Source organism: Amphiura filiformis, chromosome 16, assembly GCF_039555335.1.
Source record: "Amphiura filiformis chromosome 16, Afil_fr2py, whole genome shotgun sequence".
In the NCBI taxonomy this organism is placed as follows: domain Eukaryota; kingdom Metazoa; phylum Echinodermata; class Ophiuroidea; order Amphilepidida; family Amphiuridae; genus Amphiura; species Amphiura filiformis.
In genome coordinates, this window is record NC_092643.1 from 63,922,331 (window position 1) to 63,940,081 (window position 17,751).

General features: G+C 35.8%; 1 protein-coding gene across 4 annotated transcripts in view; it reads left to right on the forward strand.

Annotated features, from left to right (window-relative positions):
* The window catches only part of LOC140136337 (cleavage and polyadenylation specificity factor subunit 1-like), a 68,934-nt gene that overhangs the window by 47,610 nt on the left and 3,573 nt on the right, over positions 1 to 17,751 (forward strand). For all 4 annotated transcript variants that reach the window (XM_072158064.1, XM_072158065.1, XM_072158066.1 and 1 more), the window contains 11 exons: positions 1,004 to 1,094; positions 1,622 to 1,706; positions 2,149 to 2,290; positions 2,866 to 2,934; positions 4,320 to 4,403; positions 6,429 to 6,605; positions 7,727 to 7,793; positions 8,459 to 8,506; positions 10,032 to 10,190; positions 11,685 to 11,814; positions 13,361 to 13,499. In XM_072158064.1, coding sequence (XP_072014165.1) covers positions 1,004 to 1,094; positions 1,622 to 1,706; positions 2,149 to 2,290; positions 2,866 to 2,934; positions 4,320 to 4,403; positions 6,429 to 6,605; positions 7,727 to 7,793; positions 8,459 to 8,506; positions 10,032 to 10,190; positions 11,685 to 11,814; positions 13,361 to 13,499 — 1,191 coding nt within the window. The remainder of the gene's footprint in view (positions 1 to 1,003; positions 1,095 to 1,621; positions 1,707 to 2,148; positions 2,291 to 2,865; positions 2,935 to 4,319; positions 4,404 to 6,428; positions 6,606 to 7,726; positions 7,794 to 8,458; positions 8,507 to 10,031; positions 10,191 to 11,684; positions 11,815 to 13,360; positions 13,500 to 17,751) is intronic.

A 17,751-nucleotide genomic window follows, 5' to 3' on the forward strand; every position in this document is an offset into this window, starting at 1 on the left:
TCTTTCGGTCTGTGTATATTCATCAACCTCGTGGATTAGATTGTTTCAAGATGCAAATCAAGATCATTACAATAGAAGTTGGTACAATACAGCTTGTAATAAATCCTCATTGTGTGATTACATACGTTTTAAGAATAAGCCCAATCTGGAGAATTATCTTCAAGATAAATTGGATTTTTATGGTGCCAGCTTAAAGTTTAAGGCAAGATCAAATACACTGCCTCTAATCGGTAGAGTTGCCTCTTGGCATAATAGTAAAACTTCTGGTTTATGTGATTTGTGTCATAGTAATATAGAAGATATTAGGCATTTTATATTTTCTTGCCGAGTGTACAATGATATTCGTTCTAATGAGTTCAAAAGATTGAAGGAAAGTTTAGAAAGGAATGGTCTATTATATGTATGGGAATTATTTATTACAAGCAACATTGATGAGAAATTATTTATCTTGCTTGGTGACTGCACCCAATTTTTACCAACTTTTCCTAGTGACTTAGTTCACACTGCTAATGTTTGTTTTGATGTCACATGTAAATCTTTACTGAAAAGAACATGGAAGGCACGTAATGATTTCCTTAAGTAATTAATTCTTCACCACACTGATTACAATCTTGTCTATTGTATAATAATGTATATACCCAGTTGATGTAGTTTTAAGTGGCTGGCACTCAGCTTCCACCCAGGGGCCAATTGGCTTTTGATGCTGGCTTTATTTGCTTCATTCTTTTTTCCTCACTTCATCTGACCCACGGGTGGACGTTGAATGCAAGCCAACTTAGTATTCTTTTTAGTATTTTAACTTTAGTATTTTAAGTATTCTTTTTAGTATTTCTGTTTGTATTGTTAACTTTTGTAAATACTTTCAGTATCACCTTTTAACTCTTGTTAACTTTTGTTTATATGGATGCACCACCAAGACGGTGGGTGCCGCTGTTATAAAAGCGTTTTCCAAATAAATAAATAAATAAATAAATAAATAAATATTGTATTGTTTTGTACTCAGACTTACTCAGTTGTGACCAGTACTTTAACAGCAATGACCAGTATCCCAAGATTCAACGGAGAGGAGAAGGAAGAAGAAGAGATAGAACGAGGTTTGTACATCGCAGTGCAATGCTTTTATTTCAATTTTCTGTACTAATTTACTATCCAGTGCAACATGACCAACACAAGAAAGGTACCCATAAAGCAGCTATGAACCAATTGCAATACAATTTCATCTGTTCATTTGAGCCAAATTTGGTTGCAATAGGATTTGAACGGTTCAACGTCAACATTGTACTTTTTGTCCTATAGACCGGTATCCAAGGTCACATAACTGAGGGCAAAGTTAATTTGACATCAAATTAAAATTTAGTCTCATGAACACTTCTATTCCTATTGCAACCAAACTTGGCTCATAGCTGCACTATGGGAACCCTCGTCTATTGGTGGTATTCAAGGTCATATGCTGAGGACAAAGGTCATTTGAGGTTATGTTGATTTATTTACCATTCATACAGTTTGACATTTAGCTGTTATAATATCTTTCTGAATTTATATCGCCCCATGGTGGAGGCATCCCAATCAACACCTTGCATCGAAAACCGTAACATTTCTAGTTGTTTCCTTGTTTTGACAGATGAGAGATTCATACATTCCAACAAGGAGCAGTTTTCCATTCAGCTCTTTTCACCTCTTAGTTGGGAACCAATTCCTAATACAAAGTATGTATTCACATTTTATTCATTTTCACTTTTTCACATTCTTTTGCATAAAATATCAAGTTAATTTTCATTAATCAGTAAATGATTCGATCCGCTTGCAATAATTTGCTTAACCCCATGGGCACAATGGGTCCAAATTATCAGCCTTTAAGAACTATTTTGATTGGTTACAAAGAGGGCTGTATCATGTATTGAACCAATAACAGATGCGGTAAGAATAGTCAGTAGAGCTGCAAGGGATTACGCTTAAAATTGCTGTGAGATTTATAAGCTCTATTTTTATTGGTTACTGAGATGATTATATAATGTAAATGACCATCCAGGGCTCTGAAAAATAGTATTGCCTTTGGGGTTACGCACCCATGTCACTAATTAGTGCATACTTGATTATACTGCCTTTGTTTATACATACTGGTGTTATTATGTGTTTCTTTATTACCAGGATTGACTATGAGGAGTATGAGCATGTGACCTGCTTAAAGTCTGTTAATTTGTTATGTGAATCAACAGTTACAGGCAGGAAAGGATACCTAGCAATAGCAACAACCTCACTGTATGGAGAAGATATACAGACTAAAGGGAGGGTAAGTGTCGGAGGTGTTCCACAAGGATTCGTTTGGGTCCTGTATAGAGTCTGCAAAGTGACATGAGGGACTAGTCACTTTACTAGACAATACTTTTAAATTTGTGTACAAATGTCAAGAAACAAAGTTAGTTATGCGCTATTGACCTCTCTGTTATTTCAGACAATGCTGACTGAAATTGATTTTGAAATACCAGAGATATGGATAAAGAAGGAAAAAAATGTCTCTTAGGGCTTTTTTTATGGGTGCAACAATAATCATGTTAATGAATTATGAAGCAGATATTGGTTGCTGTTCTTTTTATTTTTAAAAGATTGTTCAGAGAATGAAGAAATGCTCAACCATGACACGTCATAATCATCTGCTTATATATAATAGAAAAACATGATGAAATGTCTGTACTGTGTCTCATAATCACTGACATAAAATATTGAAATGTTGAAGATGAATTCATTCTAGATAATTGCAGAGAAAATTATTTTTTGATTGTGCAGTGTTTTGATTTTAGGACTTGTAAAGATTTTGAAGCATAAGAGTAATTAATACTTTCATAAATTGTCAATGTGTGATTTCAGATCTGTATATATGATGTCATAGAAGTAGTGCCTGAGCCTGGACAACCACTGACCAAGAACAACATCAAGGTCAGTACAAATACCCATGTGGGAATGTAACACAAATATGGGGCCCATTTTTGGCATAATAATAAGCCCCTTTTTGGTAAATTTGGAATCATAATTGGTCATGTTTCTTCATAAGTTGGATGGAGTTGTTAGGTTTACGGATTATAAGCGTGTCCCACAAATGGAAATTGGGGGTATTGTTCTTCCTCATATGGGAATTTTAAGTTGGGCGACTATCACTTTTTTTTCTAGTCGACTAGTCGGCAGCAAATAGTCACGACTACAACTATTGTCGTGACTATATGTGGTCAAAATTGGACCGAAAAATCGGGTGAAAGATAGGTGCAAATTTACCAGTCAATAAGTCAACAACACCAATTTTAGATGATTTATGGACTTGTTAATGTTACTATCGGTAAGACAATGCTTAACGTTTTTATCACATTTTCTCAGTTTATATGTTAGTATTTAGTTGGTTTTGGTGCGGATATTTGGTGATTTTAACATCATTTTTTAACATAAAAATATAGTTGTGTTAGTCGATGTTTGTTTTAAATAGTCATAGTCGCGACTACCAGTAATAGTCACAACTAATGACTATTGGCGACTCCTAATTTAAGTGTTCCAGCAACGTTTCGGTGTTGTTGTTTTTAACTATTTCAAGAATGTTGTCCACAAAGCGTTTCTAGAGGTGGGGTTTGCACTGTAGTGGAGCAATGAGGTTGGCATGTTGCTCGAATCTTTCCATAAAGATGTAAGCTGTGAGGGGACTAACTGGCGAACCCATCGCTGCACCAAATTTTTGTTTGTAAATGGTTCCACGGAAGGTTAAAGACCCATTCACTGATCCCAGCTAAAGTGTAAAAAATTACAATTGTTCATAAATTGCTTAAAAGTGAAGGATAAGTCATTCAAATTGTCAGTTGGTATTTTTGAAATGAAAAATTTGGCAAAAAAACAAAGAAAACAACAGTATTGACAAAGTTGAAGCCCCATTCAAATACATGCAGCTAATTTAGATACTGTCAGTATATAAATTACAGATCCATATAGATCACTTATTTTTGTCTTAAATCAGCTTTCAGCTGAACCACTAACAGGCTATGTTAACACATTTATGACAATGACAAAAGTACCAAAATCAGAATTTTGATGATTTTTACAATCGTCCGGATCTGCAAATCACTGAATGGGCCTTTAAGTAAGTCATTGTCAGGATAAACTTCATTAAAGCCATGATGTCTTCAACCTCCAACAGCCAAGGCTCTCAATGTGTTGTACCCTATGCTTCCTGTGTAGTCTACAATAGGTCTTAGAGGATTATTAAGCTTGTGTATCTTAAGCATGACAAAATTGCCAGAAAGAAAATAGCGAGTTCATCAATTGGTTCTTCATTTTTGTTACAGGTATTATATGACAAGGAACAGAAAGGACCAGTATCATGTTTATGTGATGTCATGGGTTATCTACTGAGCTGTGTGGGACAGAAGGTAATGTATACATATGAAGAGTTTGGATGAAAAATATGACAAGTCCAAAGGATGCCTTATTAGGATAAAAAATGCTATGTCTCACGCATTCATTTTTATAGCACCTCCATTTCAGCTGAAACGGCAAATTCATTTTTTATTTCCATTTTTTTAGGTCGTCTGAAGGAAAAGACCTAATGGCATCACAAGTCGGGTGTCTGTGTGTCCGTCAGCAATTATATTTGGCTTTTAAACTTTGGTCTCATGAACAGTTTAAATCCTATTTCAACCATTATTACATTTTGATGAATCCAGGTGTGGATGTGTGAAAATATTGGATCCAAAACATAATAATAATAAAATTGGATGCTTTAGGCCCAATATTTGTTGGTCTCGCTATGAGTTTTAAAATATTGGACTCGACTTTGTCTTGTCCAATATTTCAAAACTAATAGCTTGACCAAAAATATGGGCTCAATTGAACCAATTTTATATCAACCTTGAGCCAAAGCTGCATTATGGGAACTTTATGTAATGGTGGTGTTCAAGGTCACATACTGAGGTCAAAGGTCATTTGTAAAATTGGCTGAAAATGAACAAAAAGTTTCATAAAAATGGAAAAACAATTTTCACGTGAATATCTACAGGGTGAGTCAAAAAAAGTGCAATAGAGAAAATAATCCATTTTTATTAAAGAACCGAGTTAAACCTTTTAGATTTGAAAACATTTTATATAAGATATATTCATCAGCAACCTTGTGTGAAGGAATTGGCATTTACCGTTTTGTTTTTATGACACATTTTATAGCAATACCCAATTTCAATGTTTGTCCAAGAGACATCTAAAATCTGAATGTCAGCGCACTCTATGTGTAAGGTAGATTTGGAACAACTGCCATTTTCTTAACCTCATTGGCATTGAAATTAAATGGAGCACCCAAGGTTTTATTGCCCTTGTCTTTTTTAAGGAAAAGAAACATTATTTGTTGTTATTTTCATTTTACCTTAATTTAAAGATGTTTATTCTCAATCTAAAACATACAAATTTGTAGGCGGGTTTTTTCAAATGTCAAAATAAAATGCGCGCAAATTGAAGTGAATTACAAAATATCCAGTAAGTTGGGCATATTGGGATTAAAAAAATGGAGTTGGAGTTGAGTGAGGTATGAAGGTATGAAGTAATGTTAGGAAGTTTGTTTGAACAGAAAAAAAGAAATTAAAATAACGCAAAAATCAACCTTTTTTAAGTTGATGTCAGTTTCAGAGCTAATGCCTTTACCGTGAATTTTGTGCTCTCATTCAAATTACATGGTATCTCGTGGACAAATAATGAAATTGGGTATCGCAGCAAAAGGACTTATAAAAATGAAACGTTAGTCGCGATTCATTTCATATTTTCACAGAAGGTGATTTTTGAGTGTGGCATTTATAAAATTTTTCAATAATGGGAAAGTTTGTCTTGGTTCTTGCATAAATATCCATTCTTTGCTCTATTGCACTTTTTTTGACTCACCCTGTACTATGAATTTATCCTTTAGTTAGTCCTAACTGGCAATAATAGTCGCATTTTAATGTTTGGTCAATTTTTTGAAATAAGGACCAAAACATGCGTTTAGGGCATTTATCGTATGCTTTGAATATCAGCCCCTAAGACTTGTACAAAGACTAATTTTAATTCTCATTTTTGGAAAACACATTTACTAACCTTTTTCACAACAAATTTATGCTTAGGTATGAGCAAATACACTAACAACTTGTACGTTATGTATGTTAGTGATGTCTTGTTACAAACAACAAACATGGATTACAAACAACAAACATGGATTAATGTAAAAGTCAAAAAAATTTTGCGCTGAATTTTTTCACTTTGTTTTAAAATTTGAGATTCTAAGCTTTCATCCATTGACCTATACACAAAAGTAATATATTTGTGTGTTATTGTTTATGCAGTAGCTGCTTGAAATGTAAAAGTGCAAAAATAACTAGCACAAAAATGTCCACTTGTCTCCTATATTTCTTGTGTCACTTTTATCAATCCTAATCCAGATTTACCTATGGACCTTCAAAGACAATGATCTCATAGGCCTTGCCTTTGTGGATACCCAGATCTACATCCACAATGCTGTTAGCATCAAGAACTTTGTCTTAGTCTCGGATATCAGCAAGAGTGTGTATCTCCTACAATATCAAGTGCAGGACAGGACCCTGGCCCTTGTCAGTCGGGTAAGTTGAGTGTGTAAAGAGGGATGGGTATGTGAATTTAAATTGACATGGATGGGTGTGTGGTCAAAAAAATTTGAAAATGTCAAAAAAAATCAGCAAAATGCTTAAAGAAAACCCTGCTGATAAGTAGAGAATTGTAGGAACATGCAAAGGTTGTATCCATGTAACAACTAGAACTCTAGAGAGAGTGATGTACTGGCTCCTGAACTGTTCATCATCATAGTAGACAAGGAGAAGTAATAATCCATCCACATATCAGTCTCCACGGTACATTTACAATTTGGTAAACAAACCCTGAGAGTACTATGTCTGTAGGAGGTGGTGTTTGAATATCCCCAAAAGCTTCCTAGTGATTGGACCTGTGTGCAGAGAGCCATACATGTACATATAGCTCACAGTCAGTTTCAAAAAGAGCAGGATGCCTACCGTTGAATGTCCCAATCCATTGTGGTGCTGTGTGGATATTGACATGATGTGCACTGTAAGGATGCTGTCCTCAATGTTTATGCGAACTGTTTTGCGATTACAAGGTTGCCAAAATTCAGAATCTTAACAAACGGATTGGGTGGGCAGTTAATGAATCTGCATTTTGTTAATTGAGTTGGATGGGCGCTTATTGGCTCAAAGGCACTTATTGGAACAAATATAGTAAGTCTCTTACAGTCTGTCCACATAGAAGTACAAACCAAATCTGTGGTATCGGGGATTGATGCTTTGCGTCACACGCACTGCGTGGTAAAAAAAACCTGACGCGTAAAGAGCGTGGTGCGCTTGACAAGTACAAATCATGCCGCAGCTGGCGCGCCAAAGAAGCATTTACACACACGTTGCACTGAAACTATAATTCTCATACCTCCGGTTTGCAAGGTCTATTTACTTTGTACTGCTATGTGGACAGACTGTAGCTGCTGATTGACTGGTGTAAACACATGTGGTCAAGTTTCTGTAGACTTAAATACTATACATGTCCATGCAACAAGGCATATATTATTGTCCCTTCTTGTATGTAGTCTTCTCCTTTTTCATTTATATTTTTTCTATTGAATTTTTCTTATAACCAGTGGATATTCACATTTCCAATGCTTTAAATATTGTGTTTGTTTGTTTGTTTATTATTTTAGGATCCCAAGCCTTTAGAAGTGTACAGCTGTGAGTTCATGGTAGATGACAAAATGATGGCATTCTTGGGTAGGTTTTTTTTTAATTATTGATATTATTTTATTTTATTTTATTTTTCCCCCTTTTTTGTGACCCATTACACTGTTGTTAGAAACATCCCATTTCAAGAAAGTAAAGAAAAAATGTTTGAAAAACTAAAGAAAACAATAGGAAATTTGTAGTGCATTTGTCACATGAAATCAATATTGTATGTGCAACATCAATGTGTGAGATGAACGCCATAAAAGCAATTCAGTAACTTGGTTAAAAAATCTAAATCTGTATTTTCAAAAACTCTTTTGGTAAAATCAATTTATTTATTCATTTATTTACTTTGTGTATGAGATCACAGGTTCTGTGATGAGATTGTTCTTTTACAGAATGTTTTTAGTTTTGTTTTTGTATTTTTGTTTGTGGAGTGTGTGTGTCCAGATTTACACAATTTGTGTACTATCACGCTATCTCAGATAAGATTATGAATATATATATATATAATTGCATAACATTAAAAGAAACAAATTTACTCCATTTTCACTACAATAAAAATGGAGTAAATTTGTTTCTTTTAATGTTATGTACACACTCTCCTTCACAGGATCGAGCACTCTATTTAATGAAAGAAGAAACACAACTTTATGTATATATATAATTGAATACATGTTTAATTTCCTATTTTCTTTTATTTTTCTCCATAGTTTCTGATGCTGACAAGAACCTGATCCTGTACCACTACTACCCAAATGGTAAGAATCACTGCTTGTTTCTTGGCTTGCAAAACTTATTCACCCCTGCATGTAATCACAACTATTGATGGTTGCCAAGATTTATGGTGACAGTCAGCTCTCTATTGTGTCTTCAAAAGGCATAATTAAGGAAAATATATAATTTGGCTGAAATTTGACACTGAATTGTTTTGCATCAGTGTAATCTAAAATATTGTATTTATTAGAATTGCCCGAGTACAGTACTGTGAACTCATGTAGTGCAGTGGTTAAGACTGGACCAGTAAATTAAATCCTTGCTGAGTCCTGATTGTGTGAGCCCCAAAATCATCATTTAAATCATAATTTCTCGGGCTTGCATCATTTATATATTAATTGTGTCTCACATTATCTTACTCCCTGCTAAGGTGAAGCATGTACCATAAAAACTAAATAATTAGCATATGTGCCTACTATCAAGCGCTTTTTGGGATGTGACTTGCCCGGATTTTTAACATTTCCCCTGGATTTTTAAATCCGGTTGCAAAAAAAAAATTGACCTAGCTCTAAATGCTAGGATCATTCATTGTTGAAAAAAAAATAATGCAAAACCTGAACAGGAAAATGGAAAGGTGAAGATGTCATGGTTACTAGTGTTTTTGACTGCATCACAGGCTTCAATTATGACTAAGAATAACTTAGTACAGGAGACAATGTTTCGGTGTGGATGTGACCATTGCGTAAACAAACTCATCGCAAATTTCAATCTTTCTCAGAGCGGAGTGTATTGTGTGCAAATAATTGTTTGTGTTTTGCAAAGTGATAATTTGTGTTCATGTCATTATTGATTATTATTGATTTCAATATGGATACAAAATCAATTGTTAATAGAGTATGACATGAACACAAATTATCACTTTGCATATTAAAAACACAAACAATTTCTTTTGTGTGTGTAAGTCAACCATGAATGATCCTAGCATTTAGCTCCAGGGACACTCCTTGACCTAAAAAATAAATAACTTAAAAAAAACTGAAATGTTTAGAATCACTGTCAAAATTATAAAAATTCAGGGGGTGCAGCCCCCTTGCACCACCATCCCCCCGTGGCTACACCCCCTGGACCCCTGCAGAACATGATACTTGGTCTTCATCAAATGTTATTGTATAGAATGGTGGTATACATCATAACTCGCAAACGCAAAATCGGAATCAACTGAAATTCTGGGCATAAGCTTTTTTTTGTTGATATCTACTGAGAAATGTCATAAAAAGAGGATGCTAGGATCATGAAATACTCCTTTAACCCAAGAACTACATGACCTATGGAAATATAAATGCGACTAAAGGCTTCTTTACCTCATTTCCTATAAGATCAATGTATTAATATTATTGAAGTACACTGCAGATTTCTTACTTCAATGGCTAAAACTGGAAAAATATGGCTCCTGCCATCCCACTTGTCTTTTAATTTGTTTTAATCCAATCAGGAGTAAACCCCATATAAATCTTAATATGATTTTAATAAATTACAGAGATTTTCTCTCAAATTCTGTTTATATTCCAGCCAGGGAGAGTTTTGGTGGGACCAGACTTCTTAGAAGAGCAGACATGAACATTGGTGCACATGTGAATACATTTGTGCGTGTGAGATGCAAGCTGACTGATCCTGCTACAGATAAACCTTCTGGTGGCCCAGTTGAGAGGAGACATGCTGTCTTCATGGGTAGGTTGAGTAATGCAACATGTGTTGAGGGAAAGTAGTCAAAACTGCTGGTTCTAAGGTGTTGGATCAGTGTTTCATATATGTCTTATTGTCCTCTACAAAAAAGCCCAAAGTGTATGCTATTTTTGCAACAGCCGCATCCCCAGAATCGGCAGTGTATTTTAATGATGTGAGTTGTTAAAACAACTCACATCAGCTAAAAGAACGGCAATGCCACAGGGTTGTGACATTATGTGATAGTAGGGGTTTAGAAGTTTTTACTATTTTCCTGCATCTGCATGATTATGGCAAAGTAACAAAATAGCACCTGGAAACTGGTGCAATTAACTTGTGAGATGTCAGTCGGTATTGTGATGTGCCCTATGTAATTTAATTTGATTATTTATCTTTGTTTACAATTTAAAGCTATTTCATGAGAGATGAGAACCCCCTTGTAAGAGTTGGTGTGTAATGACATTTTGGGAATCCCCTCTCATGCAATCCCATTTTGATCGGAAAAACAAATTCAATTATATCTATTTTTGGATCTGGGAAATCACCATGTGTCTCAATGTGACAATTGCATAATTTGCATAATGTTGGGAAAATCATAGCTGGGAATTTCCTGTGTATCACTTTGGTATATAAGAGAGAAGGGACGGTTTCTCTTGGCAGTGGATGTAGGCCTTCTAATTTGTATACAGTTTATGTGCCTTCACAAAGAGAAGTACTGATGAGTCAGTCAGTTTACACAGCTAATAATGTGCTATTAGTCCAGCAATATAATCAAAGCAGATTTCGAGTACAGCAAAGTGCTTCTCTTCTCAAAAGGGGAATATATTCTTCTGTCAATTTGCTCAAGTTTGGTTTTCAAAGCAACACATCTGTCAATAAAGTGGATTAGTGCAGAAAAAGCCTGTTTCCTGGAGAAAGAAGTGATTGGTGAAAGCTGACTCGAGTATAGTCCCACCCCATTTTGAGTGAACATTTTTCAAAATTGGGGGGTGGGACTAAACTCGAAATTTAAAAAAAAAAAGTTATTTATTTTTTTGGTTTGGGATGCACTGTGGGTGTTCGAAATAAGCCCTATCGCAGTGACATTTCCACCCAAAAAATTGCCTGTTGCGATACAATTTTAAAAGTGGTGTAACCCTTCCCAAGATGCAACTAGTATTTCCCACACCTTTTTCCTTAATATTGCATGGTAATTGGTATTTGGAAACTGCAATCATACAAGAGAACATCCCAAACCCACAATTGACAAGATGACATAATGGGAATTCCTATTTATACATATATCCCAATTCCCAATCTCCCTTCTCTACTGATCTTGCAGCGCTTTGAATCCTTTAAGATCGGGAAAAAGACGCTATAATGCCCTTCCTGAACTTGTTGTTTCCAACCAGGATACGCACAGCTTCAAGCGAGAGGTAAACCGCTATCTCACCTGTCAGAACTAGCTGCCTTCACTTTAAAATATCCACACTTTATTTTTGTTTACTATTCTCATTCTAGCTACACTAGATGGAGGGTTGGGATTACTGTTACCGATGACTGAGAAGATCTACAGAAGATTATTCATGTTGCAAAATGGCATGACCAGTAACACACCTCATGTAGGAGGACTCAACCCCAGAGCTTACAGGTAGGCAGCTAGCCTTCAGGCTCGGTTCTTTGACATTATGATAATTATTTACTTTACTAACAAAACATCTTAATTTTCTAGACCTGTACAATTCCAATAGCTATCACTATATATTTTTAGGTATTTTTAACATATATTTTCCTTTCTTTATTAAATTATTTGTCTTTCGATAGCAAAAACCCATGGTCTGAGGTCGGTGATCGTATGCGTGGCACCTGAGGTTCCCAGGTTCAATTCCCGGGGTACCAGGGGTACCAAGTGAAATATTTGTTCATCTTTTTTCCTTTTTCATTCCTTCTCTGTCTTCCAATAGCAAAAAATCATGGTCTGTATTTGGGTTAATCAACACATAATTTCCATTATTAGGCCTATGTAATAATCATATTGCTATAAAATCTTACACGGAAAACCACTGTGCATGCATGCATGCCACGTGATGCCATTGCGCAATCACCCCAATTCATATATACGCATGTGGGCAGAGCATCATCATCCCTATATCTTTGTGTAAAAAATTGCCATGATAGTAGGGCGAATCCACTAGTTCTTCAACAGCCATGCATGACTATTTTGTTTGAGATAGGCCGAGCGACTCAGGCTAAGCACACCACCTGTACGATAACTGTACGACACCTGTACGAATGGGGCGTTGCCATTCATCAGCTGAAATGGCTCACTTTTACGATCTGTGCATGCTCATTACCCTCTTTAGCGTTACCAACTCAAGAAAATTTGATTTGTCAATTTTTGTTTTCAATACGCAGGCTGGGTTTTCAATGTACACATATTGAAGCTTATCATATTCTTTCAACAAATATATTACAGAAACCAAAATAACTGGATATATTCAGAGTTTTGAGATATACATGTAGGCATTCAAAGATCTAAGTATGAATATGACACCACCATAAGCCATACTTGGGTAGCCATTCAGACCCACTGATGACAGCACAACACCCCTACTTGTTTTTCTGTGTACATTATAGCTAGGAATATATTTAAATCTCAAGTGGCAGTCTGATCATTTCAAGGCTGTCAATTCCATAGTTACTAGTACAATGAGCATGGTGAAACACTATACAACCTCAATAGGATTTTGACTCCCTTAAATGGAATTGGAAATACATCTCTATAGATGAATTCATACAACCTCATCAAGTGATAGCGATCAGGTTTTAGCCAATGGGATAGGACTCCTTTGAGTTCGGAAAAGCAAGCTACATTATTGGTGAAATATCAATTGCCTGTCGCTCACCGACGAGTATAAATTCAGCTTATTTTGTAAAGTGGCACTTGTTGGTGTGATTATAATTCAACGTGATTTGCCTGTACAAAAATACTAATTTACCTGCTGTTGATGCTGTGTACCAAGTGAAATATTTGTTCATCTTCTCTCCTTTCTTGTTCGTCTGTCTCCCGGTAGAAAAAAACCATGGTCCGTGTTAGGGTTAGTAAGGAAGGAGCACAAGCCGTGGCTGGGACTGAGACTAAGGTTGTCTGGGGTACTTGCTGATACCTGATTTGATGTTTGTTGCTTTCATTTCAGACAAATCGTTTCACCTCAGCGGGCACTTAGCAACCCACATAAGAACATCCTGGATGGAGACTTATTGTGGAAGTTTACTCATCTTGGTGTGGTGGAGAAGAATGAATTGGCCAAGAAGATTGGTACTACAGTAGAACAGGTAGGACAGCATTGCTGCCACCCATATCATGGCATAATGCTAAAGCTTGTTTGCCTTACTATCATCATCATGATTCTTGTCAGCAGATTGACATAGTGCCATCAATAAAGATTCTCCAAGTACCTCTCTCTCTCGAAAGTTCAGTTGATTTCTTTATGGTTAAGTCTTCTTTGATTCTTTCAGCTCTTTTTGAATCAAAGGCAAAAACAATTGGCGTGTATTGATGTAGAATGGCGTGAACACAACACTTATGCTAGTTGCGCGTATGACTGGCACACGCTTATGTGAATTTACAATTGGCGTGTATTGATATAGAATGGCGTGAACACAACACTTATGCTAGTTCTTGGCAGTATGACTGGCTGCACGCTTATGTGAATTTAAACAATTGGCGTGTATTGATATAGAATGGCGTGAACACAACACTTATGCTAGTTCTTGCAGTATGACTGGCACACGCTTATGTGAATTTAAACAATTGGCGTGTATTGATATAGAATGGCGTGAACACAACACTTATGCTAGTTGCTTGGCAGTATGACTGGCACACGCTTATGTGAATTAAACAATTGGCGTGTATTGATGTAGAATGGCGTGGACACGACACTTAGGCTAGTTGCGCGTATGACTGGCACACGCTTATGTGAATTTAAACAATTGGCGTGTATTGATATAGAATGGCGTGAACACAACACTTTGCGCGTATGACTGGCACACGCTTATGTGAATTTACAATTGGCGTGTATTGATGTAGAATGGCGTGAACACAACACTTATGCTAGTTGCGTGTATGACTGGCACACGCTTATGTGAATTTAAACAATTGGCGTGTATTGATGTAGAATGGCGTGAACACAACACTTATGCTAGTTGCGCAGATGACTGGCACACGCTTATGTGAATTTAAACAATTGGCGTGTATTGATATAGAATGGCGTGAACAATTTAGTTGGCGTGATGACTGGCACACGCTTATGTGAATTTAAACAATTGGCGTGTATTGATATAGAATGGCGTGAACACAACACTTATGCTAGTTGCGCGTATGACTGGCACACGCTTATGTGAATTTACAATTGGCGTGTATTGATATAGAATGGCGTGAACACAACACTTATGCTAGTTGGCACAGATGACTGGCACACGCTTATGTGAATTTAAACAATTGGCGTGTATTGATATAGAATGGCGTGAACACAACACTTATGCTAGTTATGGCAGATGACTGGGTACACGCTTATGTGAATTTAAACAATTGGCGTGTATTGATATAGAATGGCGTGAACACAACACTTATGCTAGTTGCGCGTATGACTGGCACACGCTTATGGGCAATTCCGTGTTAAAATGACATTTTTTCAAAAATATGAACTTTGCAATTGGCAATGATTGATGATATATTTTGATTATACACCCTTTAAAGTTAACAAAAAAGAAATTTTCAAATGAATATCAGCTGCAGTATTTTTTTTTCATTGATTTGAAGGATTTAATGTATTTTCCTACATCTTGTTAATAGCAGATAGTCAAAAGTAATTAATATTTTTTTCTCATTAATATATGGAACAAAAACAATTCTTTTTTGTGATAGTGTTGTTTGATACATAATTTGTCAAAATAAAAAATAAAAAATTAGGAAGCTGTGTTTGGTAATGGTCAGGATGGCACGGCAAATTGTATAAAGTTAAGCATGTAACGCGAGTCACAAAAAGAACAACTTTTTAATGCAGTAAAAAATCTAAAGGGTTATAAATGTTCCCTCTCATTTTCCTCCTGGTTTGGGTCATAACTCATAATTATTTCATAAGGTTTTGGTTTGCTACAATTGTACCACCAGAGGCAGACTATTCAAAATGGTAACGCTGAGTCACAATGTAATGAGTCACAATATTGTAACGCTTGAGTCACACATATTATACAGCTCTCTATACAGTAGGGCTAGAAAATAATCCATAAATAATCACTAAAACTTCTCCCTCCCACTTTTACCCTCCCCAGGACTCATAATTATTGTACATTACTTAACAAATTGCAGGACTGGAAATTGTTTTTGTCCCCATCTGTATATTCAAATTTACAATTTGACTTTCCATTATAAACACCCATTATAAACACCCACTGCCACCATTCCACCCCAGTTTCTCCACCTAACCCCAGAACAGAAAATCATGTTTAAAGTTGAATTCCACAATATAAATTAAATAGAGCATGTTTAGAGCTTTCAAATTGAGCTGTGTTATCAAATAGTGTGTGTAACAGTCACCTAACGCGAGTCACGCACTAAGTTGGCCATTTTAAAAATACCAAAGTCAAATGTACTCAATGTTTGCTTCTGTAGTATATCTGCAGTAAAAGGTAAACTGTGTGCAGCTTCTTGTTTGAGGAGAAATATTGAAAAAGTAAAAGCTCAATTTGGAAGGGGTAATTTTAGTAACAAAAGTCACAACCACATTTTTGCCAATAAATGTTACATCGTTACATAGAGTTATTCACAAATTACAAGTTTACGTGATTTGATACATGTAAAGAGAAGATGAATAAATCAAGTCTGAGGAATGTGTTCCACATTGATCAGCGACAGCCTTTTATATTTTGCTACTAGGGGCTCTGCAATAAGCTGACCTCCCCTCTCAGCCTGCCATCAATTGCTTGATCCTCTTCTCAGCCTGCCAAAAAATCCTTACCCCTCTTTGCACATAAATATGGACAATTTTTAGGAACCCATTTTGCAAACCATAAATGGTCTATATCAGTTTTGCATATATACACCAGGCACAAAAAGAAACTCGTCAGTTATAGTCACCCTGGCTGTTCAACAACTTGATAATTTTGCATTATTCTGAAATATACATTTTGTTAGTTGGATTTTGCTTTCTCGTTTGACATCCTGTGCATGAAAATCGAGCAAAAATTTACCAAGATATGTGCCTCCAAATCCCAAAATCGAAAGTTGCAATTTTAACAATTCAATTGTGCCTGTTACACTCTGTGCTTTATTGATCGGCCCGTGGTGCTTGTGTACAACACAACGATGCATCCCATTGAAAATCGTTGAAATTGCAACTTTTAATTTTGGGGTTTGAGAGTTTGGAGGCGTATGTCATGGTCAATTCTTGTTCAATTTTTTACGAACAGGGTGTCAAGTGAGAAAGCAAAGTCCAATAAACAAAATGCATATTTCAGAATAATCCAAAATGATCAGGTTGTTAAACAGCAAGGATGACTATAACTGATAAGTTTCTTTTTGTGCCTGGTGTATATGAATGTTTCCATACAGTTTTTCAATGCATTTTATGTAATAAATGTATATGAAAATTGTATTCTTATTCAAATTGCCAGTTTTTTTAAATTTCCATCATTAGCCCCCATACCACCCCACCACACCACACCACCACCCTACCCCAGAGGAGAGGGTCCTTTTTAATGCTGAATTACAGTATTTTTATAGTGCTAAAGTAAAACTGACCACAATGGAAATGAAAGTGAGCATGTTTAAAGCTTTCAAAGTGGGACCATGTAATCAAAATAGTGAGCGTAACTTGAGTCACGTAACGTGAGTCACGCACTCAATTTAGCTTAAAGTTGCCCATTTTAAAAATACCAATCTCAAATATACTTGGTGTTTGTTTCTGTAATACAGCTGAGATATAAGGTAATTACTTGGTGGTATAAACTTTTGTCTGCAGCTGTTTGTTTGAGGAGAAATATTGAACAAGTAAAAGCCTAATTTTGAAGGTGTAATTTTTTTCAAATGCTGAGTCACAATCACATTTTTGCTATAAATGTTTCATCTAGTTATTTACAAAATTAAAGTTTACGTGATTTGATACATTGGGTCAGTAAGTACATGTGGAGAGAAGATGAATAAACCAACTCCTTGTTCAATTGTATTTATATGACATTGAATGTGCTGATTTTATCAAAAATGTAACGCGAGTAACATGGAATTGCCCTTATGTGAATTTAAACAATTGGCGTGTATTGATGTAGAATGGCGTGAACACAACACTTATGCTAGTTGCGCGTATGACTGGCACACGCTTATGTGAATTTACAATTGGCGGTATTGATATAGAATGGCGTGAACACAACACTTATGCTAGTTCTTGCGTGTGATGACTGGCACACGCTTATGTGAATTTAAACAATTGGCGTGTATTGATGTAGAATGGTGTGAACACAACACTTATGCTAGTTGCGCGTATGACTGGCACACGCTTATGTGAATTTAAACAATTGGCGTGTATTGATA